The 26,890-nt window shown below is 47.7% G+C and overlaps 1 protein-coding gene across 1 annotated transcript in view; it reads left to right on the plus strand.

Annotated features, from left to right (window-relative positions):
* LOC123995973 (leucine-rich repeat-containing G-protein coupled receptor 5-like) overlaps nt 1-26,890 on the plus strand; it is a 124,117-nt gene that overhangs the window by 67,987 nt on the left and 29,240 nt on the right. The window contains exons 5-12 of the mRNA XM_046299625.1: nt 2,551-2,622; nt 17,488-17,556; nt 17,699-17,770; nt 21,973-22,044; nt 22,878-22,946; nt 24,152-24,223; nt 25,037-25,102; nt 25,207-25,278. Coding sequence (XP_046155581.1) covers nt 2,551-2,622; nt 17,488-17,556; nt 17,699-17,770; nt 21,973-22,044; nt 22,878-22,946; nt 24,152-24,223; nt 25,037-25,102; nt 25,207-25,278 — 564 coding nt within the window. The remainder of the gene's footprint in view (nt 1-2,550; nt 2,623-17,487; nt 17,557-17,698; nt 17,771-21,972; nt 22,045-22,877; nt 22,947-24,151; nt 24,224-25,036; nt 25,103-25,206; nt 25,279-26,890) is intronic.

Below are 26,890 nucleotides of genomic sequence, written 5' to 3' on the forward strand. Positions count from 1 at the left end.
TCTAGTCAGCCTTCAGTTTAACGTTGTTCTCCTCTCTAGTCAGTCTTTAGTCAGTCAGCTTCAGTTTAACGTTGTTCTCCTCCTCTCTCTAGTCAGTCTAGTCAGCCTTCAGTTTAACGTTGTTCTCCTCTCTAGTCAGTCTAGTCAGCCTTCAGTTTAACGTTGTTCTCCTCCTCTCTAGTCAGCCTTCAGTTTAACGTTGTTCTCCTCCTCTCTAGTCAGTCTAGTCAGCCTTCAGTTTAACGTTGTTCTCCTCTCTAGTCAGTCTAGTCAGCCTTCAGTTTAACGTTGTTCTCCTCCTCTCTAGTCAGCCTTCAGTTTAACGTTGTTCTCCTCTAGTCAGTCTAGTCAGCCTTCAGTTTAACGTTGTTCTCCTCTCTAGTCAGTCTAGTCAGCCTTCAGTTTAACGTTGTTCTCCTCTCTAGTCAGTCTAGTCAGCCTTCAGTTTAACGTTGTTCTCCTCCTCTCTAGTCAGTCTAGTCAGCCTTCAGTTTAACGTTGTTCTCCTCTCTAGTCAGTCTAGTCAGCCTTCAGTTTAACGTTGTTCTCCTCCTAGTCTAGTCAGCCTTCAGTTTAACGTTGTTCTCCTCTCTAGTCAGTCTAGTCAGCCTTCAGTTTAACGTTGTTCTCCTCTCTAGTCAGTCTAGTCAGCCTTCAGTTTAACGTTGTTCTCCTCTCTAGTCAGTCTAGTCAGCCTTCAGTTTAACGTTGTTCTCCTCCTCTCTAGTCAGTCTAGTCAGCCTTCAGTTTAACGTTGTTCTCCTCCTCCTCTCTAGTCAGTCTAGTCAGCCTTCAGTTTAACGTTGTTCTCCTCCTCTCTAGTCAGTCTAGTCAGCCTTCAGTTTAACGTTGTTCTCCTCCTCTCTAGTCAGTCTAGTCAGCCTTCAGTTTAACGTTGTTCTCCTCTCTCTAGTCAGTCTAGTCAGCCTTCAGTTTAACGTTGTTCTCCTCTCTCTAGTCAGTCTAGTCAGCCTTCAGTTTAACGTTGTTCTCCTCCTCTCTAGTCAGCCTTCAGTTTAACGTTGTTCTCCTCCTCAGTCTAGTCAGCCTTCAGTTTAACGTTGTTCTCCTCTCTAGTCAGTCTAGTCAGCCTTCAGTTTAACGTTGTTCTCCTCCTAGTCAGTCTAGTCAGCCTTCAGTTTAACGTTGTTCTCCTCCTCTCTAGTCAGTCTAGTCAGCCTTCAGTTTAACGTTGTTCTCCTCTCTAGTCAGTCTAGTCAGCCTTCAGTTTAACGTTGTTCTCCTCCTCCTAGTCTCTAGTCAGTCAGTCTAGTCAGCCTTCAGTTTAACGTTGTTCTCCTCTCTAGTCAGTCTAGTCAGCCTTCAGTTTAACGTTGTTCTCCTCTCTAGTCAGTCTAGTCAGCCTTCAGTTTAACGTTGTTCTCCTCCTCTCTAGTCAGTCTAGTCAGCCTTCAGTTTAACGTTGTTCTCCTCTCTAGTCAGCCTCTCTCCTCTCTAGTCAGTCTTCAGTTTAACGTTGTTCTCCTCCTCTCTAGTCAGCCTTCAGTTTAACGTTGTTCTCCTCTCTAGTCAGTCTAGTCAGCCTTCAGTTTAACGTTGTTCTCCTCTCTAGTCAGTCTAGTCAGCCTTCAGTTTAACGTTGTTCTCCTCCTCTCTAGTCAGCCTTCAGTTTAACGTTGTTCTCCTCCTCTCTAGTCAGTCTAGTCAGCCTTCAGTCAGCCTTCAGTTTAACGTTGTTCTCCTCCTCTCTAGTCAGTCTAGTCAGCCTTCAGTTTAACGTTGTTCTCCTCTCTAGTCAGTCTAGTCAGCCTTCAGTTTAACGTTGTTCTCCTCTCTAGTCAGTCTAGTCAGCCTTCAGTTTAACGTTGTTCTCCTCTCTAGTCAGTCTAGTCAGCCTTCAGTTTAACGTTGTTCTCCTCCTCTCTAGTCAGTCTAGTCAGCCTTCAGTTTAACGTTGTTCTCCTCTCTAGTCAGTCTAGTCAGCCTTCAGTTTAACGTTGTTCTCCTCCTCTCTAGTCAGCCTTCAGTTTAACGTTGTTCTCCTCTCTAGTCAGTCTAGTCAGCCTTCAGTTTAACGTTGTTCTCCTCTCTAGTCAGTCTAGTCAGCCTTCAGTTTAACGTTGTTCTCCTCCTCTCTAGTCAGCCTTCAGTTTAACGTTGTTCTCCTCCTCTCTAGTCAACCTTCAGTTTAACGTTGTTCTCCTCTCTAGTCAGCCTTCAGTTTAACGTTGTTCTCCTCCTCTCGTCATATACCATTTAACAGCTCTGTTATTCTGCGTAGCAAACATCCCTAATCAAACCGTGTCTAATCAAACCGTTTGCAAGCCTCCTGTAGAGTGACACTAATTTGTATGTAATGAGTGAAGCCTTGGGGAGGAACAAGGAGACAAGGTGCAGATTCCCCCATTCTTCCTCCTCCTCACCCCCACCCTCTCACTCCTCACCCTCGCCCTCCTCCTCACCCCTCCCTCACCCTCTCCCCAGTCTCCAACCCCACTCCCTTTGTTTTCCCTCCCCAGCCAATCAGCTGTCCTGTCCCGGGCTGTGTGGGTGTGTCTCTCTGACTGTTCTCTTTGCATTCCTCTGCAGGCATCTCAATAACAATAGAATCCGCACCCTGGGAACGCAGTGCTTTGACGGCCTTCCCAGCCTGGAGACTCTGTAAGTTGACCTCTCATTATCATGTAGACAACTACTGCCATTTGAAGATTCTTTGCCCTCTTCATCTCTCTTCTCCCTCCTCCTCCCTTCAACTCTCTTCTCCCTCCCTCTCTTCTCCCTCCTCCTCCCTTCATCTCTCTTCTCCCTCCTCTCCCTCCCTCTCTTCTCCCTCCTCCTCCTCCCTCTATCTCTCTTCTCCCTCCTCCCTCCCTACACCTCTCTTCTCCCTCCTCCTCCCTCCCTCTCTTCTCCTCCCTCCTCCCCCTCTATCTCTCTTCTCCCTCCTCCCTCCCTACACCTCTCTTCTCCCTCCTCCTCCCTCCCTCTCTTCTCCCTCCTCCCCCCTCTATCTCTCTTCTCCCTCCTCCCTCCCTACACCTCTCTTCTCCCTCCCCCTACACCTCTCTTCTCCCTCCTCCTCCCTCCCTCTCTTCTCCCTCTTCCTCCCTCCCTACACCTCTCTTCTCCCTCCTCCTCCCCTCCCTACACCTCCTCTCCCTCTCCCTCCTCCTCCCTCCCTACACCTCTTCTCCCTCCCTCCTCTCTCTCTCCCCTCCTCCCTCTCTCCTTTCTCCCTCCTCCCTCCCTATCCTCTCTTCTCCCTCCTCCTCCCCTCCCTACACCTCTCTTCTCCCTCCTCCTCCCTCCCTCTCTTCTCCCTCCTCCTCCCTCTATCTCTCTTCTCCCTCCTCCCTCCCTACACCTCTCTCTCTCCCTCCCTCTTCTCCCTCCCTCCTCCCTACACCTCTCTTCTCCCTCCTCCTCCCTACACCTCTCTTCTCCCTCCTCCTCCCTCTATCTCTCTTCTCCCTCCCTCCTCCCTCTATCTCTCTTCTCCCTCCTCCTTCTCCCTCCCTCCTCCTTCTCCCTCCTCCCTCCTCCCTCCCTCTATCTCTCTTCTCCCTCCTCCCTCCCTACACCTCTCTTCTCCCTCCTCCTCCTCCTCCCTACACATCTCTTCTCCCTCCCTCCTCCCTCCCTCACCTCTCTTCTCCCTCCTCCTCCCTCTATCTCTCTTCCCTCCCTCTCCCTCCCTCCACCTCTCTTCTCCCTCATCCTCCCTCCCTTCTTCTTTTGACACTGACAGTCACACAACACAGAGAGAGACTTGTAGGTAACAGAGCGACTTGTGGGTAACAGAGAGACTTGTGGGTAACAGAGAGACTTGTAGGTAACAGAGCGACTTGTGGGTAACAGAGAGACTTGTGGGTAACAAGGAAACTTGTGGGTAACAGAGAGACTTGTGGGTAACAGAGAGCCTTGTGGGTAACAGAGAGACGTGTGGGTAACAGAGAGATGTGTAGGTAACAGAGAGACTTGTAGATAACAGAGAGACTTGTGGGTAACAAAGAGATGTGTAGGTAACAGAGAGACTTGTAGATAACAGAGAGACTTGTAGATAACAGAGAGACTTGTGGGTAAACTATGAAACGTGTGTCTTCCAGATTGTTCTGTATGTGGGCGTTTTCCTCCACTCCCCCCCATAAAGAATAGTGTATCAGTAATGGCAGCAGCTGCTTGGACACAGCCGGCATATTCTCCTCAGGGAGGGGTCTCTGTCTCCACCCTGCGGGGGGTGAGGAGTGCTCACATTAACTCTCCATGTGTCACATGACATCTATTCAGCTCCAGGGACTGGGAGCTATTCGTTAACCCCCTGCCTGCCTGCCTGCCTTCCTTACAAACCTCCTTTATCCATTTGTCATTTTGATAATGGTTAGACATTTACATGTCCACACAAGCAAAGGGCCGATCGTCACATGATCATCCCCCCCCCAGTATTACATACAGGACCTTTATCCTGGCTGCTTCTCCATACAACAACATGGGAAACTAAGTGTGTAGTTCCTATACCTTAAAAACATGACAACAGGTGGTTTATGGTGTCAGAGTAACACTCTCTTCCTGGTACCATCCCGGGTCTCCACGACAACAGGTGGTTTAGGGTGTCAGAGTAACACTCTGCCTGGTACCATCCCGGGTCTCCACGACAACAGGTAGTTTAGGGTGTCAGAGTAACACTCTGCCTGGTACCATCCCGGGTCTCCACGACAACAGGTGGTTTATGGTGTCAGAGTAACACTCTCTGCCTGGTACCATCCCGGGTCTCCACGACAACAGGTGGTTTATGGTGTCAGAGTAACACTCTCTGCCTGGTACCATCCCGGGTCTCCACGACAACAAGTGGTTTATGGTGTCAGAGTAACACTCTCTGCCTGGTACCATCCCGGGTCTCCACGACAACAGGTGGTTTATGGTGTCAGAGTAACACTCTCTGCCTGGTACCATCCCGGGTCTCCACGACAACAGGTGGTTTATGGTGTCACACTCCCTGGCTTAGTAGTACTGTGTTTATTTAGCAAAACACTCCCTGGCTTAGTAGTACTGTGTTTATTTAGCAAAACACTCCCTGGCTAAGTAGTACTGTGTTTATTTAGTAGTACTGTGTTTATTTATCAAAACACTCCCTGGCTTAGTAGTACTGTGTTTATTTAGTAGTACTGTGTTTATTTAGCAAAACACTCCCTGGCTTAGTAGTACTGTGTTTATTTAGCAAAACACTCCCTGGCTTAGTAGTACTGTGTTTATTTAGTAGTACTGCATTTATTTGGCAAAACACTCCCTGGCTTAGTAGTACTGTGTTTATTTATCAAAACACTCCCTGGCTTAGTAGTACTGTGTTTATTTAGTAGTACTGTGTTTATTTAGCAAAACACTCCCTGGCTTAGTAGTACTGTGTTTATTTAGCAAAACACTCCCTGGCTTAGTAGTACTGTGTTTATTTAGTAGTACTGCATTTATTTGGCAAAACACTCCCTGGCTTAGTAGTACTGCGTTTATTTATCAAAACACTCCCTGGCTTAGTAGTACTGTGTTTATTTATCAAAACACTCCCTGGCTTAGTAGTACTGTGTTTATTTAGTAGTACTGTGTTTATTTAGCAAAACACTCCCTGGCTTAGTAGTACTGCGTTTATTTAGCAAAACACTCCCTGGCTTAGTAGTACTGCGTTTATTTAGCAAAACACTCCCTGGCTTAGTAGTACCGCGTTTATTTAGCAAAACACTCCCTGGCTTAGTAGTACTGTGTTTATTTAGTAGTACTGCGTTTATTTAGCAAAACACTCCCTGGCTTAGGTGTACTGCGTTTATTTAGCAAAACACTCCCTGGCTTAGTAGTACTGTGTTTATTTATCAAAACACTCCTTGGCTTAGTAGTACTGTGTTTATTTAGTAGTACTGTGTTTATTTAGTAGTACTGTGTTTATTTAGTAATACTGTGTTTATTTAGCAAAACACTCCCTGGCTTAGTAGTACTGTGTTTATTTAGTAGTACTGTGTTTATTTAGTAGTACTGTGTTTATTTATTAATACTGTGTTTATTTATTAATACTGTGTTTATTTATTAATACTGTGTTTATTTAGTAGTACTGTGTTTATTTATTAATACTGTGTTTATTTATTAATACTGTGTTTATTTAGTAGTACTGTGTTTATTTATTAATACTGTGTTTATTTATTAATACTGTGTTTATTTAGTAATACTGTGTTTATTTATTAATACTGTGTTTATTTAGTAATACTGTGTTTATTTAGTAAAACACTGTGTTTATTTAGTAGTACTGTGTTTATTTAGTAGTACTGTGTTTATTTATTAATACTGTGTTTATTTATTAATACTGTGTTTATTTAGTAGTACTGTGTTTATTTATTAATACTGTGTTTATTTATTAATACTGTGTTTATTTAGTAGTACTGTGTTTATTTATTAATACTGTGTTTATTTATTAATACTGTGTTTATTTATTAATACTGTGTTTATTTAGTAGTACTGTGTTTATTTATTAATACTGTGTTTATTTATTAATACTGTGTTTATTTAGTAATACTGTGTTTATTTATTAATACTGTGTTTATTTATTAATACTGTGTTTATTTATTAATACTGTGTTTATTTATTAATACTGTGTTTATTTATTAATACTGTGTTTATTTAGTAGTACTGTGTTTATTTAGTAGTACTGTGTTTATTTAGTAGTACTGTGTTTATTTATTAATACTGTGTTTATTTATTAATACTGTGTTTATTTAGTAGTACTGTGTTTATTTATTAATACTGTGTTTATTTATTAATACTGTGTTTAACACACAGACTGTGTTATTTATCCATACTGTGTTTATTTATTAATACTGTGTTTATTTAGTAGACTGTGTTTATTTATTAATACTGTGTTTATTTATTAATACTGTGTTTATTTATTAATACTGTGTTTATTTAGTAGTACTGTGTTTATTTTTCTGTATAATATCAAAGTCATGACTGGGTCTGTTTCTGTTTAATTAACCCAGCTGCAAATTCTAACGTTTACATGACAGATGTCTGTCTGAAATTAAACAAAGTTCAAAACAGACACCTGATATTCTCCATCTGAACTCTACAACCTGAGTTCTAACACACAGACATGATATTCTCCATCTGAACTCTACAACCTGAGTTCTAACACACAGACATGATATTCTCCATCTGAACTCTACAACCTGAGTTCTAACACACAGACATGATATTCTCCATCTGAACTCTACAACCTGAGTTCTAACACACAGACATGATATTCTCCATCTGAACTCTACAACCTGAGTTCTAACACACAGACATGATATTCTCCATCTGAACTCTACAACCTGAGTTCTAACACACAGACATGATATTCTCCATCTGAACTCTACAACCTGAGTTCTAACACACAGACATGATATTCTCCATCTGAACTCTACAACCTGAGTTCTAACACACAGACATGATATTCTCCATCTGAACTCTACAACCTGAGTTCTAACACACAGACATGATATTCTCCATCTGAACTCTACAACCTGAGTTCTAACACACAGACATGATATTCTCCATCTGAACTCTACAACCTGAGTTCTAACACACAGACATGATATTCTCCATCTGAACTCTACAACCTGAGTTCTAACACACAGACATGATATTCTCCATCTGAACTCTACAACCTGAGTTCTAACACACAGACATGATATTCTCCATCTGAACTCTACAACCTGAGTTCTAACACACAGACATGATATTCTCCATCTGAACTCTACAACCTGAGTTCTAACACACAGACATGATATTCTCCATCTGAACTCTACAACCTGAGTTCTAACACACAGACATGATATTCTCCATCTGAACTCTACAACCTGAGTTCTAACACACAGACATGATATTCTCCATCTGAACTCTACAACCTGAGTTCTAACACACAGACATGATATTCTCCAACTGAACTCTACAACCTGAGTTCTAACACACAGACATGATATTCTCCATCTGAACTCTACAACCTGAGTTCTAACACACAGACATGATATTCTCCATCTGAACTCTACAACCTGAGTTCTAACACACAGACATGATATTCTCCATCTGAACTCTACAACCTGAGTTCTAACACACAGACATGATATTCTCCATCTGAACTCTACAACCTGAGTTCTAACACACAGACATGATATTCTCCAACTGAACTCTACAACCTGAGTTCTAACACACACATGTCCGTTATTCATTTAAAAAGGGTTCTACTTTTGGCCAGAGTCATATAGGGCCCTGGTCAAAAGTAGTGCTCTCTAAAGGGAATAAGGTGCCATTTGTTGATGCAGATTCTGACTGTGTGTGGTCGTTGTGAGCAGGACTCTGTAATAATTGCTGTCCACTCTATATAATGTTTACATACCCTACATTACTCATCTCATATGTATATACTGTACTCTATACCATCTACTGCATCTTGCCTATGCCGTTCGGCCATCGCTCATCCATATATTTATATGTACATACTCTTATTCATTCCTTTACACTTGTGTGTATAAAGGTATTTGTTGTGAAATTGTTAAGATGACTTGTTAGATATTACTGCACGGTCGGAGCTAGAAACGTAAGCATTTCGCTACACTCACATTAACATCTGCCCACCATGTGTACATGACCAATACAATTTGATTTGATTTGATGTCGGACGAACGACCGGCATGCACATGTTCTCCCAGGGTTTTCACTGTATTACAGACAACCTTCTGGCAGGGTGCAACAGGGTATCTCTGTATGCAGTGTGCCAGCAGCACAGATCTCTACTACTGAACCCTGTCCACTCCTGCTGGAGAGATGCACAGGCTGACCAAGCAACCAAACAGCCTCCCACGGACTAGGAGGACTGGGAGCCCAAGCCATGATTAACTCTTAAACCTAGGGGCCAATCTCTGTTCAAATGGTGTCTTAACCCTATGGGGGGGCACTCTCTGTCCAAATGGTGTCTTAACCCTATGGGGGCAATCTCTGTCCAAATGGTGTCTTAACCCTAGGGGGGCCATCTCTGTCCAAATGGTGTCTTAACCCTAGGGGGGCACTCAGTCCAAATGGTGTCTTAACCCTAGGGGGCCACTCTCTGTCCAAATGGTGTCTTAACCCTGGGGGGGGTCCAAATGGTGTCTTAACCCTAGGGGGCACTCTGTCCAAATGGTGTCTTAACCCTAGGGGGGCACTCAAAATGGTGTCTTAACCCTAGGGGGGCACTCTCTGTCCAAATGGTGTCTTAACCCTAGGGGGGCAATCTCTGTCCAAATGGTGTCTTAACCCTAGGGGGGCACTCAGTCCAAATGGTGTCTTAACCCTAGGGGGGGGGGGCACTCTCTGTCCAAATGGTGTCTTAAACCTAGGGGGGGCACTCTCTGTTCAAATGGTGTCTTAAACCTAGGGGCCACTCTCTGTTCAAATGGTGTCTTAATCCTAGGGGCCACTCTCTGTTCAAATGGTGTCTTAATCCTAGGGGGGGGGCCACTCTCTGTTCAAATGGTGTCTTAAACCTAGGGGGGGGGGCACTCTCTGTTCAAATGGTGTCTTAAACCTAGGGGCCACTCTCTGTCCAAATGGTGTCTTAAACCTAGGGGCCACTCTCTGTTCAAATGGTGTCTTAAACCTAGGGGCCACTCTCTGTTCAAATGGTGTCTTAAACCTAGGGGCCACTCTCTGTTCAAATGGTGTCTTAATCCTAGGGGCCACTCTCTGTTCAAATGGTGTCTTAAACCTAGGGGCCACTCTCTGTTCAAATGGTGTCTTAAACCTAAACTCTCTGTTCAAATGGTGTCTTAACCCTAGGGGCCACTCTCTGTTCAAATGGTGTCTTAAACCTAGGGGCCACTCTCTGTTCAAATGGTGTCTTAAACCTAGGGGCCACTCTCTGTTCAAATGGTGTCTTAAACCTAGGGGCCACTCTCTGTTCAAATGGTGTCTTAATCCTAGGGGCCACTCTCTGTTCAAATGGTGTCTTAAACCTAGGGGCCACTCTCTGTTCAAATGGTGTCTTAAACCTAGGGGTTCAAATGGTGTCTTAAACCTAGGGGCCACTCTCTGTTCAAATGGTGTCTTAAACCTAGGGGCCACTCTCTGTTCAAATGGTGTCTTAAACCTAGGGCCCACTCTCTGTTCAAATGGTGTCTTAAACCTAGGGGCCACTCTCTGTTCAAATGGTGTCTTAAACCTAGGGCCCACTCTAGGTTTAAACATGTTTTCAAATTCTTTGTGGATCTGTGTAATCTGAGGGAAATATATTTATAGAGGTAGATGGAAGGCTGTGTTGCCCAACCGAGTCCTTTGTCCTTTTAAGAATGTCTCTGCTGGTAAATTGGATACGTTGTAGTAACGTCGATGTGTGGTAGACGGGATACTATGTCTGTTCCTTCCTAACCCTCGTTTGCAGCTGCTATTGCTAACTCAACGGCTAGGAGGTATCACTTCTGTAGTGAATAAGAGTTCAAAGTTCATACCATTCGCAACCAAAGCTCACGCTGATGTTGGCTTCGTTCTGTAGTTATTATCTGAACCATTCTGACATCGGACCGTCATCCTCACGTCCTCAGAACAGGGGGTTACATTGTCGTCAAGGGCTTATATAGGAAGGGAGATGAGGGCGTGTTTGAAAAGTTTTATAGCCCATGTCCCTTCACAGGGGCGGGCCACTGATTGAGCAGAGCCCTACCTTATGGAAACACAAATCTCACATTTTAGAAGCTAAAATCACATTTCATCCCATCACAAATAATTTCATATCCAAACATTTAAAATGAACAACAATTCCATGTGAATCCAATAACTCTGATGTGTAGACTTTCCACTGTAGAGTTTATGTCATCCTATCATCGATGAGAATGTCTCAGATGACAACCGAACTGACATCATATTCATTAAGTACCACCACATATGTTCCATTGGTCGGATTACCAGAATATAGTTCATTTCCCCCCACCTTCTGATGTTCCCAGAATCTCTGTCTATGCTCTGTTTTTTTGTTATTTCTTTCCAATGTGTCAAGTAATTATCTTTTTGTTTTCTCATGATTTGGTTGGGTCATATTGGGTTGCTGTCCTGGGGCTCTGTGGGGTCTATATGTGTTTGTGAACAGAGCCCCAGGACCAGCTTGCTTAGCTTGCTTAGACCATATAACCAGACAGTACACTAAGTGTGATAGGACCAGGGATTGACCATATAACCGAACAGTACTCTAAGTGTGATGGGACCAGGGACAGTACTCTACGTGTGATAGGACCAGGGATTGACCATTTAACCAGACAGTACTCTAAGTGTGATAGGACCAGGGATTGACCATATAACCAACAGTACTCTAAGTGTGATGGGACCAGGGACAGTACTCTAAGTGTGATAGGACCAGGGATTGACCATTTAACCAGACAGTACTCTAAGTGTGATAGGACCAGGGACAGTACTCTAAGTGTGATAGGACCAGGGATTGACCATTTATACTCTAAGTGTGATAGGACCAGACCATTTAACTACTCTAAGTGTGATAGGACCAGGGATTGACATATAACTGTACTCTAAGTGTGATAGGACCAGGGATTGACCATTTAACCAGACAGTACTCTAAGTGTGATAGGACCAGGGATTGACCATATAACCAGACAGTACTCTAAGTGTGATAGGACCAGGGATTGACCATATAACCAGACAGTACTCTAAGTGTGATAGGACCAGGGATTGACCATATAACTGGACAGTACTCTAAGTGTGATAGGACCAGGGACAGTACTCTAAGTGTGATAGGACCAGGGATTGACCATATAACTGGACAGTACTCTAAGTGTGATAGGACCAGGGATTGACCATATAACTGGACAGTACTCTAAGTGTGATAGGACCAGGGATTGACCATATAACTGGACAGTACTCTAAGTGTGATAGGACCAGGGACAGTACTCTAAGTGTGATAGGACCAGGGATTCACCATATAACTGGACAGTACTCTAAGTGTGATAGGACCAGGGATTCACCATATAACTGGACAGTACTCTAAGTGTGATAGGACCAGGGATTCACCATATAACTGGACAGTACTCTAAGTGTGATAGGACCAGGGATTGAATCACCTGATTCTGTGTGCTAGATGTTTCATACATTTTATTGTAAAAGTAATTCCCTTATCCATCTTAATAACAATATTATCTGTGTGTTCTAACCATGATAAAGCTGCGTGCAATATGATGCCTAGTAGTTTCATTTTTTTCACTTGCTCTGTCTCTGTCTCTGTCTCTATCTCTGTCTCTTTCTCTGTCTCTGTCTCTGTCTCTGTCGCTATCTCTCTCCCTGTCTCGATATCTCACTCTCTCTGTCTCTGTTTCTGTCTCTCTCTCTCTCGCTCCCTGTCTCTGTCTCTGTCTCTCTCTCTCTCTCCCTGTCTCGATATCTCACTGTCTCTGTCTCTGTCTCTCTGTCTGTCTCTATATCTCTCCCTGTTTAGATATCTCACTCTCTCTGTCTCTGTCTCTCTCTCTCTCGCTCCCTCTCTCTCTCTCACTCCCTTTCTCTCTGTCTCTGTCTCTGTCTCTGTCTCTCGCTCCCTCTCTCTTTCTCTCGCTCTCTCTCTCTCTCTCTCTGAGCCCACATTGAAGCAATTTTAATGTAAAGTTATTTTCCCAATCTCTGAGTTTGTTCCACTGTGTTGACATTGATGAGGGTTTGGAGTGCATCTGGCTAAACAGTGAGGCAGGCAGGCTGTCTGGTCTAATGCTCCTGTGATGCTGAACCACCTGCGCCCCAGACAGGGATCACTAACTCTAATAGAAACCAGGTGGAAGACCTGAACACAGACCACTCTGATGATGATGAGGGGAGAGGGAGAGAGAACAGGAGGGAGAGAGAACAGGAGGGAGGGAGGGAGGGAGGGAGGGAGGGAGGGAGGGAGGAGGGGAGGGAGGGAGAGAACAGGAGGGAGAGAGAACAGGGAGGGAGGGAGGGAGGGAGGGAGGGAGGGAGGGAGAACAGGAGGGAGGGAGAGAGAACAGGAGGGAGGGAGAGAGAACAGGAGGGAGGGAGAGAGAACAGGAGGGAGGGAGAGAGAACAGGAGGGAGGGAGAGAGAACAGGAGGGAGGGAGGGAGAACAGGAGGGAGGGAGAGAGAACAGGAGGGAGGGAGAGAGAACAGGAGGGAGGGAGAGAGAACAGGAGGGAGAGAGAACAGGAGGGAGGGAGGGAGGGAGAACGGGAGGGAGGGAGGGGAGGGAGGGAGGGAGGGAGGGAGGGAGAACAGGAGGGAGGGAGAGAGAACAGGAGGGAGAGAGAACAGGAGGGAGAGAGAACAGGAGGGAGGGAGGGAGAACAGGGGGAGAGGAACGAGGGAGGGAGGGAGGGAGAATGAGAGGGGGGAACAGGACGGAGGGAGGGAGGGAGGAGGGAGGGAGGGAGGGAGGGAGGGAGGGAGGGAGGGAGGGAGGGAGGGAGGGAGGGAGGGAGGGAGGGAGGGAGGGAGGGAGGGAGGGAGGGAGGGAGGGAGGGAAATTCGACAGACAGAATAAATGTAAAAGAGAGAGAATATAAATCAAATGTATAATTTATTTGTTTCGGTAACAGGATGTTTTGTTCAGAGTGTCTAAGGGCGCGCCATAGAAACTGAACCGAGTTGTCTTTGTTTGTACAGTTGTCTCTCTGTGTGTGTTCTGAGGAGAGAAGATGCACAACAGTCTGACGTGGACTCTACTGTTACCGTTGTGATGGTAACCTATATGCCATTTGTGTGTTGTGTCTGGTTTTGTTTGTTCGTCGGTTTGGTTTTATAACCCGTGACAGGGTGGAACACAGGTCGTCAGTCAAAACATTCCCACAGTCCACTTTGTTTGAAGACCGGAAACACTGCCATCACCTCCTCCCCCCTCCATCTTCCCCCTTTCATCAACATTGTATAAATGAAACAGGGGGAGATATCATTTCAGACAGGAAAGAGAAAGGCCTGACATGCAGAGGCCAGTCCTGAGGGGAGACATGGGTTCAAACACTATTCGAAATTATTTCACATCCTATATCTGGACTCGATTGAGCTTGTCTGTTGCAATGGAACCAATTGAAATGTCTCAAAAGTACAAACCCCACCCATTATGGCATTCCGAGGCAGGCTAAAGCAAACGCTCAAAGTATTTAAAAATATTTCGACTACTGTTTGAACCCAGGTCTTCCTGAGGGCCTCACAGTCTAGCCTCTATCCCCTCTAGGGCCGTTACTAGGAGTTTACAAACAGGAAGCCTCCCTTGTGAGAAACGCAGTGTTGTTTATCACGGGCCTATCGACACGAGAGCAGAACGTTAAGTAACAACGTTTCCATGAATGAACGGGTCCCCGTTGGGACGGTTGTTGGTTCCATTGATGGACTCTGTAGCAGGAAGGTGAATAGTGGAGTATTACTTCCCTCTGGTCTTCCTCTGAGACCCTGGGAAACATCGATAGAGTCTGCGGTGCCAAATGGCACACTATTGCTATTCTCTTTATAGTGCACTACCCATAGGGCACTAGTGAAAAGCAGGGCACTATATAGTGAATAGAGTGCCATTTGGGAAGCATTCTGGGTCTGGGTGGAACTCTAACTCTGTCGGTCGGGTTAAGTTGAGTGGTTCCCTTCCTATTTAAGTGTTTATGCTCATGTTTCACTCCACTATTGGGTGTTTTAGTCCACTATTAGGTGTTTTAGTCCACTATTGGGTGTTTCTGTTTCAGTCCACTATTGAGTGTTTCTGTTTTAGTCCACTATTGGGTGTTTCTGTTTTAGTCCACTATTGGGTGTTTCTGTTTCAGTCCACTATTGGGTGTTTCTGTTTTAGTCCACTATTGGGTGTTTCTATTTTAGTCCACTATTGGGTGTTTCAGTCCACTATTGGGTGTTTCAGTCCACTATTGGGTGTTTCTGTTTCAGTCCACTATTGGGTGTTTCAGTCCACTATTGGGTGTTTCAGTCCACTATTGGGTGTTTCTGTTTCACTCCACTATTGGGTGTTTCTGTTTCACTCCACTATTGGGTGTTTCTGTTTCACTCCACTATTGGGTGTTTCTGTTTCACTCCACTATTGGGTGTTTCTGTCCACTATTGAGTGTTTCAGTCCACTATTGAGTGATTTTTGTTTCTGTTTCAGTCCACTATTGGGTGTTTCTGTTTCAGTCCACTATTGTTTTCTGTTTTAGTCCACTATTGGGTGTTTCTGTTTCAGTCCACTATTGGGTGTTTCTGTTTTAGTCCACTATTGGGTGTTTCTGTTTTAGTCCACTATTGGGTGTTTCTGTTTCAGTCCACTATTGGGTGTTTCTGTTTTAGTCCACTATTGGGTGTTTCTGTTTTAGTCCACTATTGGGTGTTTCTGTTTCAGTCCACTATTGGGTGTTTCTGTTTCAGTCCACTATTGGGTGTTTCTGTCCACTATTGAGTGTTTCAGTCCACTATTGGGTGTTTCTGTTTCAGTCCACTATTGGTTGTGGGGGCAACCAAGGCCCATGTGTCTGGCTTAGATCCCAGTTGATGTGTACTTAGTTGGAGGGTCTTGGTTTCAAATAGTGTTGCCATTGTGAAGTTGTGTGGTTCATGTCTGTCTGTCTGTCTGTCTGTCTGTCTGTCTGTCTGTCTGTCTGTCTGTCTGTCTGTCTGTCTGTCTGTCTGTCTGTCTGTCTGTCTGTCTGTCTGTCTGTCTGTCTGTCTGTCTGTCTGTCTGTCTGTCTGTCTGTCTGTCTGTCTGTCTGTCTGTCTGTCTGTCTGTCTGTCTGTCTGTCTGTCTGCCTATCTGTCTGTCTGTCTGCCAGCACATTTCTATGGACTGTTTATGTCAACCTGAACTGCCATAAAACAAATAATGAACTCAAGGACAACAGCGAGCTAACAGTGCAATAAGGCAGTACTGACTATACCCTCCGGGGTCCCAGACACAGAGGAAGCCTATTGCTGGACTGAGCATCCTTTGCTAGTCCAGGAGCAGGAATAATTATGGGTCTGGGAAACTGGCCATGTTTTCATAGGATGGACATTGAATAAAAAGCCACATTAATTGTAATGGCATAGCAGTTATCATGTGTCTAATTCTTATAAATTACCACAGCAGGAACTCTAATCACGTCTCAATTTGTCTCCCTCCCTCCATACCTCTCCCTCCCACCATACCTCTCCCTCCCTCCATACCTCTCCCTCCCACCCTACCTCTCCCTCCCTCCCTACCTCTCCCTCCCTCCGTACCTCTCCCTCCCTCCATACCTCTCCCTCCCTCCCTACCTCTCCCTCCCTCCCTACCTCTCCCTCCCTCCGTACCTCTCCCTCCCTCCCTACCTCTCCCTCCCTCCGTACCTCTCCCTCCCTCCATACCTCTCCCTCCCTCCCTACCTCTCCTCTCCCTCCCTCCGTACCTCTCCCTCCCTCCGTACCTCCCCCTCCGTACCTCCCCCTCCTCCGTACCTCTCCCTCCCTCCGTACCTCCCCCTCCATACCTCCCCCCTCCTCCGTACCTCTCCCTCCGTACCTCTCCCTCCCTCCGTACCTCTCCCTTGTCCGTACCTCTCCCTCCGTACCTCCCCCTCCCTCCGTACCTCCTCCTCCGTACCTCTCCTTCCCTCCGTACCTCCCCCTCCCTACCTCTCCCTCCCTCCGTACCTCTACCTCCCTCCGTACCTCTCCCTCCCTCCGTACCTCCCTCCCTCCCCCTCCCGTACCTCTCCCTCCCTCCGTACCTCCCCCCCTCCCTCCGTACCTCTCCCTCCCTCCGTACCTCCCCCTCCCTCCGTACCTCTCCCTCCCCCCCTCCGTACCTCCCCTCCCTCCCTCCGTACCTCCCCTCCCTCCTCCGTACCACCCCCTCCGTACCTCTCCTTCCCTCCGTACCTCCCCCCGTCCCTACCTCCCCTCCCTCCGTACCCTCCCCCGTACCTCCTTCCCTCCGTACCTCTCCCTCCCTCCGTACCTCCCTCCCCCTCCCTCCCTACCTCTCCCTCCCTCCGTACCTCCCCCTCCCTCCCTACCTCTCCCCCCTCCGTACCTCTCCCTCCCTCCGTACCTCCCCCCCTCCCTCTGTACCTCCCCTCCCTCCGTACCTCCCCTCCCTCCGTACCTCCCCCCCTCCCTCCCTCCGTACCTCTCCCTCCCTCCGTACCTCCCCCTCCCTCCCTACCTCTCCCTCCCTCCGTACCTCCCCCTCCCTCCCTACCTCTCCCCCCTCCGTACCTCTCCCTCCCTCCCTACCTCTCCCTCCCTCCATACCTCCCCCTCCCTCCCTACCTCTCCCCCCTCCGTACCTCTCCCTCCCTCCCTCCGTACCTCCCCCTCCCTCCCCTCTCCCTCCCTCCGTACCTCCCCCTCCCTCCTTCCCTTCCCTCCGTACCTTCCCCTCCTCTCCCTCCCTCCTCCTCCCTCCCTCCGTACCTCCCCCCCTCCCTCCGTACCTCTCCCTCCCTCCATACCCCCCCTCTGTACCTCTCCCCCCTCTGTACCTCTCCCTCCCTCCATACCTCCCTCCCTCCATACCTCCCCCTACCTCCTTCCCCTGACAGAGATCTCAACTACAACAACCTGGAAGAGTTCCCTATTGCAATCAGAGCCCTGAGCACCCTGAAGGAGCTGTGAGTATGCATGTCTATATGTCTTTACTGCCAGCTGTGCTAACGCTGCCCTGACCCCTGACCTCTGACCTTTGTCCTGTCCTCAGTCCACCCTCTGGTCTGTAACCTCCTTCAACCATCTGTTGTAATGTTCACCTTCCAGGGGTTTCCACAGCAACAACATCAAGTCCATCCCCGAGCAGGCCTTCACTGGACACTCCACTCTTCTGACAATGTAGGTCGACATAACTAACGACGCCAATCAGACTGCTGCTTTCGCCAAGAGATCCCGCTTCCACTACAACCCAGTGTCTTTGTGTGTGTGTGTGTGTGTGTGTGTGTGTGTGTGTGTGTGTGTGTGTGTGTGTGTGTGTGTGTGTGTGTGTGTGTGTGTGTGTGTGTGTGTGTGTGTGTGTGTGTGTGTGTGTGTGTGTGTGTGTGTGTGTGTGTGTGTGTGTGTGTGTGTACCAGATGTTATTGGTCACATATTCAGCAGATGTGATTGGTCACATATTCAGTAGATGTTATTGGTCACATATTTAGTAGATGTGATTTCAGGATCACATATTCAGTAGATGTTATTGGTCACATATTTAGCAGATGTTATTGGTCACATATTTAGCAGATGTTATTGGTCACATACACATATTTAGCAGGTGTTATTGCGGCCGTAGAGAAATGCCTGTTACAGCTTATAGTTAGTAATACGGTGTGAATACAAACTATTATAGTTTCCGTCACATGACAAGGACTTTTTTCTCTCTTCATCAAACTACACTACATTACCAAAGGTATGTGGACACCCGTTCGTCTCATTTCAAACTCACGGCCATTAATATGGAGTTGGTCCCCCCACTTTGCTGCTATAACAGCCTCCACTCTTCTGGGAAGGCTTTCCACTAGATGTTGGAACATTGCTGCTTTAACAGCCTCCACTCTTCTGGGAAGGCTTTCCACTAGATGTTGGAACATTGCTGCTATAACAACCTCCACTCTTCTGGGAAGAGTTTCCACTAGTTGTTGGAACATTGCTACGGGGACTTACTTCCATTCAGCCAACAAGAGCATTAGTGAGGTCGGGCGATTAGACCTGGCTTGCAGTTAGCGTTCCAATTCATCCTAAAGGTGGTCGATGGGGTTGAGGTCAGGGCTCTGTGCAGACCAGTTAAGTTCTTCCACACCGATCTCAATAAACCATTTCTGTATGGACCTCACTTTATGCACGGGGGCATTGTCATACTGAAACAGGAAAGGGTCTTTCCCCAAACTGTTGCCACAAAGTTGGAAGCACAGAATTGTCTAGAATGTCATTGTATGCTGCAGCGTTAAGATGTCACGTCACTGGAACTAAGTGGCCTAGTCTGAACCATGAAAAACAGCCCCAGACCATTATTCCTCTTCCACCAAACTTTACAGTTGGCTCTATGTATTGGGGCAGGTAGCTTTCTCGTGGCATCTGCCAAACCCAGATTGGTCCGTCGGACTGCCAGATGGTGAAGCGGAGAACACATTTCCACTGAGTTCAATGACGGCAAGGTTTACACCACTCGAGTTAATATATGCCATTTAGCGGACGCTTTTATCCAAAGCGACTTACAGTCATGTGTGCATACATTCTACGTATGGGTGGTCCCGGGGATCGAACCCACTACCCTGGCATTACAGGCGCCATGCTCTACCAACTGAGCTACAGAAGGACCACTTGACATTACGCATGGTGATCTTAGACTTGTGTGTGGCTGCTCGGCCATGGAAACCCATTTCATGAAGCAAACAAACAGTTATTATGCTGACGTTGCTTCCAGGGGCAGTTTGTAACTCGGTATGTGCTTCAGCACTCGGCGGTCCCGTTCTGTGTTTGTGTGGCCTACCACTTCGCGGCTGAGCCGTTGTTTCTCCTAAACATTTCCACTTCACAATAACAGCCCTTACAGGTGACTGAGACAAGCTCCTAGCGGGGCAGGACTAACTGACATGTTGGAAAGGTGGCATCCTATGACGGAGCCATGTTGAAAGTCACTGAGCTCTTCAGTAAGGCCATTCTACTGTCAATATTTGTCTATGGACATTGCATGGCCGTGTGCTTGAATTGATACACCTGTCAGCAATGGGTGTGGCTGATATAACCGAATCCACTAATTGGAAGGGGTCTCTGCATACTTTTGTATACATAGTGTATGTTCTTAATGCTGTGAGGTTTATGAAAAATAAAAAAGGTTCTGTTTTTGCTTATTGTCTGTTTGGCGTGAAACTCCTTCATGTCCTCAGCGTCTCAGCTCAGAAAACAGAACAGAACGAAGTGTGTCCGGGCGGAGATATCTGCATAGTTGGCCAGCCAAAATAGCTTCACCCTGATCCTTGAATTCTGCTGATCTCTCTTTCTCCCTCCCTCCCTCCCTCCCTCCCTCCCTCCCGTTCTTTCGTTCTTTCTTTCTTTCTCTGTCTCTCTCTTTCTCCCTCCCTCCCTCCCTCCCTTTCTTTCGTTCTTTCTTTCTCTCTCTCTCTCTCTCCCTCCCTCCCTCCCTCCCTCCCTCCCTCCCTTTCTTTCGTTCTTTCTTTCTCTCTCTTTCTCTCTCTCTCTCCCTCCCTCCCTCCCTCCCTCCCTCCCTCCCTCCCTCCCTCCCTCCCTCCCTCCCTCCCTCCCCCTCCCTCCCTCCCTCCCTCCCTTTCTTTCTTCTTTCTTTCTCTCTCTTTCTCCCTCCCTCCCTCCCTCCCTCCCTTTCTTTCGTTCTTTCTTTCTCTCTCTTTCCCTCCCTCCCTCCCTCCCTCCCTCCCTCCCTTTCTTTCGTTCTTTCTTTCTCTCTCTTTCTCCTTCCCTCCCTCCCTCCCGCCCTCCCTCTCTTTCTCTTTCTCTCCCCCTCTCTCTTTCTCGCTCCTTTTCTCCACACTCTGATCCTGAACCTGCTGGTAACTTCCAGCACCTCTAGCTATACCAGTTCCTGGCCAGTGGACCAATCCAACACTAGAACAGACCCTTCCCAATCCTTCATTTGAAAAACAACAACTTGGCAGCCCTACCACTTGGTTTGCTGTTAAAGCTGAGCAGAGTGGTTCTTTTGAGATATTCTCCCTCTCCCAAGGTCGATGTCGTGTTGAACTTTATTCAAGTCCAACTCCCCCCGAACCCTGTTGTTCAGATTCTCCTCCACTATAAATCCCAACCTCATTTCCTAGCCGCAACCCGCAGCATATTACCGAACAGGGCCAAATACCTGTTGAGCACAGAAAGATCTATCTCTCCTGATCATCCCTCCCTCCCTCCATCCTTCCATCCTTCCTCCCTTCCCAGCCCAGAGTTAACAACATGGATATAGCCCGGCCCGGGCAGAGCAGAGCCAGAACTATTTCACCACTAGATTGGATAAATATGGAACGGATAATTTGGCCATTGAAACATTTCTCACCTCATCACCTAGTCCTCCCTATAGACCTGTCCCTCACCTAGCCCTCCCTATAGACCTGTCCCTCACCTAGTCCTGTCTCTCTCCTAGACCAGTCCCTCACCTAGCCCTCCCTATAGACCAGTCCCTCACCTAGTCCTGTCTCTCTCCTAGACCAGTCCCTCACCTAGCCCTCCCTATAGACCAGTCCCTCACCTAGCCCTCCCTATAGACCTGTCCCTCACCTAGCCCTCCCTATAGACCTGTCCCTCACCTAGCCCTCCCTATAGACCTGTCCCTCTCCTAGTCCTGTCTCTCTCCTAGTCCTGTCTCTCTCCTAGTCCTGTCTCTCTCCTAGTCCTGTCTCTCTCCTAGTCCTGTCTCTCTCCTAGTCCTGTCCCTCTCCTAGTCCTGTCCCTCTCCTAGTCCTGTCTTCTCCTAGTCTCCTAGTCCTGTCTCTCTCCTAGTCCTGTCTCTCTCCTAGTCCTGTCTCTCCCCTAGTCCTGTCTCTCTCCTAGTCCTGTCTCTCTCCTAGTCCTGTCTCTCTCCTAGTCCTGTCTCTCCCCTAGTCCTGTTTCTCTCCTAGTCCTGTCTCTCCCCTAGTCCTGTCTCTCCCCTAGTCCTGTCTCTCCCCTAGTCCTGTCTCTCTCCTAGTCCTGTCTCTCTCCTAGTCCTGTCTCTCTCCTAGTCCTGTCTCTCTCCTAGTCCTGTCTCTCCCCTAGTCCTGTCTCTCTCCTAGTCCTGTCTCTCTCCTAGTCCTGTCCCTCTCCTAGTCCTGTTTCTCTCCTAGTCCTGTCCCTCTCCTAGTCCTGTTTCTCTCCTAGTCCTGTCTCTCTCCTAGTCCTGTCTCTCCCCTAGTCCTGTCTCTCTCCTAGTCCTGTCTCTCTCCTAGTCCTGTCTCTCCCCTAGTCCTGTCTCTCTCCTAGTCCTGTCTCTCTCCTAGTCCTGTCTCTCTCCTAGTCCTGTCTGTCTGTCTGTCTGGACAGACGTGCTACAATGTGAACTGTGTCTGTCTGGCCCGTTGCCTGGGTTTACACAGTGTTCTGTCTTCAAACAGATTCTTCTACGACAACCCCATTCAGTTTGTTGGCCAGTCGGCCTTCCAGCACCTCCCTGAGCTGCGGACACTGTAAGTCAAACAGTCAAACACTAACTTTAGTTTGATATAAAAATGAAAAACAATTTGTTTGTTTGAATAAAGGTTATATGAAGTGAAGTGAAATGGATGAATTCTTGCCGTGAAGCGAGAATATATCTATGATATATACATGAACTCTGTACACTTCAGACTAGTATCATGGAAAGGTCTGCTCTCTCTCCTTTTCTAATGCATCTGTCATCTCTCTCTCTCTCTCTCTGTCCCCCACCCTCTCTCTCTCTCTCTCTCTCTCTCTCTCTCTCTCTCTCTCTCTCTCTCTCTCTCTCTCTCTCTCTGTCCCCCACCTCTCTCTCTCTCTCTCTCTCTCTCTCTCTCTCTCTCTCCCCCTGTCCCCCCACCCCTTCTCTCTCTCTCTCTCTCTCTCTGTCCCCCACCCCTTCTCTCTCTCTCTCTCTGTCCCCCACCCTCTCTCTCTCATTTTCTAATCTCTCCCTCTCTCCCTCTCTCTCTCTCTGTATCTCTCTCTCTCTCTCTGTATCTCTCTCTCTCTCTCTCTCTCTCTCTCCTGCCCCCCCTCTCTCACTCTCTCTCTCTCTCTGCCCCCCCTCTCTCTCTCTGCCCCCCTCTCTCTCTCTCTTTCCCCTCTCTCTCCCTCTCTTTCTCTCTCTCTCTCTGCCCCCCCTCTCTGCCCCCCCTCTCTCTCTCTCTCTCTGCCCCCTCTCTCTCTCTGCCCCCCTCTCTCTCTCTCTTTCTGTCTCTGCCCCCCCTCTCTCTTTCTGTCTCTGCCCCCCTCTCTCTCTCTCTTTCTGTCTCTGCCCCCCCTCTCTCTCTCTCTCTTTCTGTCTCTTGTCCTTTGTATCCAGATCTCTGAATGGTGCAGCAGAAATCACAGAGTTCCCGGACCTCACTGGCACCAAGAGTCTTGAGAGCCTGTAAGTCCAGCGAGCAATGCTTCACCCAACCATTCAGACCTAATGCTAACACCCAACCGTTCAGACCCAATGCTAACACCAAACCATTCAGACCCAATGCTAACACCCAATGCTAACACCTAACCATTCAGACCCAATGCTAACACCCAACCGTTCAGACCTAATGCTAACACTCAACCGTTCAGACCCAATGCTAACACCCAACCATTCAGACCCAATGCTAACACTCAACCATTCAGACCCAATGCTAACACCACAATGCTAACACCCAACCATTCAGACCCAATGCTAACACCCAACCATTCAGACCCAATGCTAACACCCAATGCTAACACCCAACCATTCAGACCCAATGCTAACACCCAACCATTCAGACCCAATGCTAACACCCAATGCTAACACCCAACCATTCAGACCCAATGCTAACACCCAATGCTAACACCCAACCATTCAGACCCAATGCTAACACCCAATGCTAACACCCAATGCTAACACCCAACCATTCAGACCCAATGCTAACACCCAATGCTAACACCCAACCATTCAGACCCAATGCTAACACCCAATGCTAACACCCAACCATTCAGACCCAATGCTAACACCCAATGCTAACACCCAACCATTCAGACCCAATGCTAACACCCAATGCTAACACCCAACCATTCAGACCCAATGCTAACACCCAATGCTAACACCCAATGCTAACACCCAACCATTCAGACCCAATGCTAACACCCAAACCACTGTGTGACCTGCTACACAACCAAATCATTTCATGGAATTGTTCCTATTTGAAAATGTACTGTTTGCTGTTATAACCTGCTTGACTCCCAGCTCATGTGTTGTCTTAACCAGCATGTAACCTTCTGGTCTTCACCGGGATTGAAACCGAAAACCCCCAAAATACAAGTGTTTTTTTTATCATTAATGATTATTATTTTATCCAATGTTGACGTTCTTGTGCAGAGTTGTCATTTACGTTGAGACGTGTTGGTTTTCATAGTGTTGGTGTTGGGTTTTTAAATGAATAAGTGTTTCTTAGTTCTACTAGTGTGATTATGTACCAAGGCACATATCAGGACATTTATTATACATATAAACAAACTGCCCTGGGGAATGTCCTGCACATACAGTGAATGAATCTATTCACAAGGCTTTTACACAGATCCAGGGATAATATCATGTGACCTTTGAACTCTGTGTAGGACCATCACTGGAGCTCGCATCACATCCCTACCTACCACTGTGTGTGACCAACTACCCAACCTGCAAGTGCTGTGAGTACCTGCCTCTAATCACTAGGCCACCTGCCTCTAACCACTAGACTACCTGCCACTAACCACTAGGCTACCTGCCTCTAACCGCTAGGCTACCTGCCTCTAACCACTGGGCTACCTGCCTCTAACCACTAGGCTACCTGCCTCTAACCACTGGGCTACCTGCCTCTAACCACTAGGCTACCTGCCTCTAACCACTAGGCTACCTACCTCTAACCACTAGGCTACCCTACCTCTAACCACTAGGCTACCCTACCTCTAACCACTAGGCTACCTGCCTCTAACCACTAGGCTACCTACCTCTGACCACTAGGCTACCCTACCTCTAACCACTAGGCTACCCTACCTCTAACCACTAGGCTACCTGCCTCTAACCACTAGGCTACCTACCTCTAACCACTAGGCTACCCTGCCTCTAACCACTAGCCACTAGGCTACCTGCCTCTAACCACTAGGCTACCTGTCTCTAACCACTAGGCTACCTGCCTCTAACCACTAGGCTACCTACCTCTAACCACTAGGCTACCCTGCCTCTAACCACTAGCCACTAGGCTACCTGCCTCTAACCACTAGGCTACCTGTCTCTAACCACTAGGCTACCTGCCTCTAACCACTAGGCTACCTGGCCTAGTTTATGAAAAACTGCTTCACAATAACCTGGCACAGACTCCCAAAGAGCATCATGCCCTCGGTCCACATTTCCCCGTGTTTAAATCAGATGAATAAAAGTGACCTATCTGAAAATACATAGTAGTCCAGTATAATGGTAGTGGAGGTTACATTGGATCCCCTTTCTGTCCCTTCCTCACACAGAGATCTGTCCTACAACATGATCCAGGCTCTGCCCAGCTTCAGAGGATGTGAGAAGATTCAGAAAATGTGAGTGTCTTGGCAACCGCAGAAGCCGTATAAAACGATATGAGCCGTGGCTTTACAATAAAAACAGTTTCAATTGCTTTTTGTTTTGTTGTTGTATTTTATAGTGATCTGCACCACAATGAAATTGAAGAGCTGCAAGCTGACACATTCCAGGGACTGACTTCCCTACGGTCTCTGTGAGTACACTGGTCTGGGTGGGTGGGTGTGTGTGTGTGTGTGGGTGTGTGTGTGTGTGTGTGTGTGTGTGTGTGTGTGTGTGCGCATGTGGGTGTGCGTACGTGTGCGTGTGTACGTGTGTGTAGCGGATGCGAGCTTCAACTGGAAGCCAGTGGAGAGAGCGGAGGAGCGGGGTGACGTGAGAGAACTTGGGAAGGTTGAACACCAGACGGGCTGCGGCGTTCTGGATGAGTTGTAGGGGTTTAATGGCACAGGCAGGGAGCCCAGCCAACAGCGAGTTGCAGTAATCCAGACGGGAGATGACAAGTGCCTGGATTAGGACCTGCGCCGCTTCCTGTGTGAGGCAGGGTCGTACTCTGCGGATGTTGTAGAGCATGAACCTACAGGAACGGGCCACCGCCTTGATGTTAGTTGAGAACGACAGGGTGTTGTCCAGGATCATGCCAAGGTTCTTAGCGCTCTGGGAGGAGGACACAATGGAGTTGTCAACCGTGATGGCGAGATCATGGAACGGGCAGTCCTTCCCCGGGAGGAAGAGCAGCTCCGTCTTGCCGAGGTTCAGCTTGAGGTGGTGATCCGTCATCCACACTGATATGTCTGCCAGACATGCAGAGATGCGATTCGCCACCTGGTCATCAGAAGGGGGAAAGGAGAAGATTAATTGTGTGTCGTCTGCATAGCAATGCTAGGAGAGACCATGTGAGGTTATGACAGAGCCAAGTGACTTGGTGTATAGCGAGAATAGGAGAGGGCCTAGAACAGAGCCCTGGGGGACACCAGTGGTAAGAGCGCGTGGTGAGGAGACAGATTCTCGCCACGCCACCTGGTAGGAGCGACCTGTCAGGTAGGACGCAATCCAAGCGTGGGCCGCGCCGGAGATGCCCAACTCGGAGAGGGTGGAGAGGAGGATCTGATGGTTCACAGTATCGAAGGCAGCCGATAGGTCTAGAAGGATGAGAGCAGAGGAGAGAGAGTTAGCTTTAGCGGTGCGGAGCGTCTCCGTGATACAGAGAAGAGCAGTCTCAGTTGAATGACTAGTCTTGAAACCTGACTGATTTGGATCAAGAAGGTCATTCTGAGAGAGATAGCGGGAGAGCTGGCCAAGGACGGCACGTTCAAGAGTTTTGGAGAGAAAAGAAAGAAGGGATACTGGTCTGTAGTTGTTGACATCGGAGGGATCGAGTGTAGGTTTTTTCAGAAGGGGTGCAACTCTCGCTCTCTTGAAGACGGAAGGGACGTAGCCAGCGGTCAGGGATGAGTTGATGAGCGAGGTGAGGTAAGGGAGAAGGTCTCCGGAAATGGTCTGGAGAAGAGAGGAGGGGATAGGGTCAAGCGGGCAGGTTGTTGGGCGGCCGGCCATCACAAGACGCGAGATTTCATCTGGAGAGAGAGGGAAAAGAGGTCAGAGCACAAGGTAGGGCAGTGTGAGCAGAACCAGCGGTGTCGTTTGACTTAGCAAACGAGGATCGGATGTCGTCGACCTTCTTTTCAAAATGGTTGACGAAGTCATCTGCAGAGAGGGAGGAGGGGGGGGGGATTCAGGAGGGAGGAGAAGGTGGCAAAGAGCTTCCTAGGGTTAGAGGCAGAAGCTTGGAATTTAGAGTGGTAGAA

The sequence above is a fragment of the Oncorhynchus gorbuscha genome, linkage group LG14, assembly GCF_021184085.1.
Source record: "Oncorhynchus gorbuscha isolate QuinsamMale2020 ecotype Even-year linkage group LG14, OgorEven_v1.0, whole genome shotgun sequence".
Lineage (NCBI taxonomy): Eukaryota > Metazoa > Chordata > Actinopteri > Salmoniformes > Salmonidae > Oncorhynchus > Oncorhynchus gorbuscha.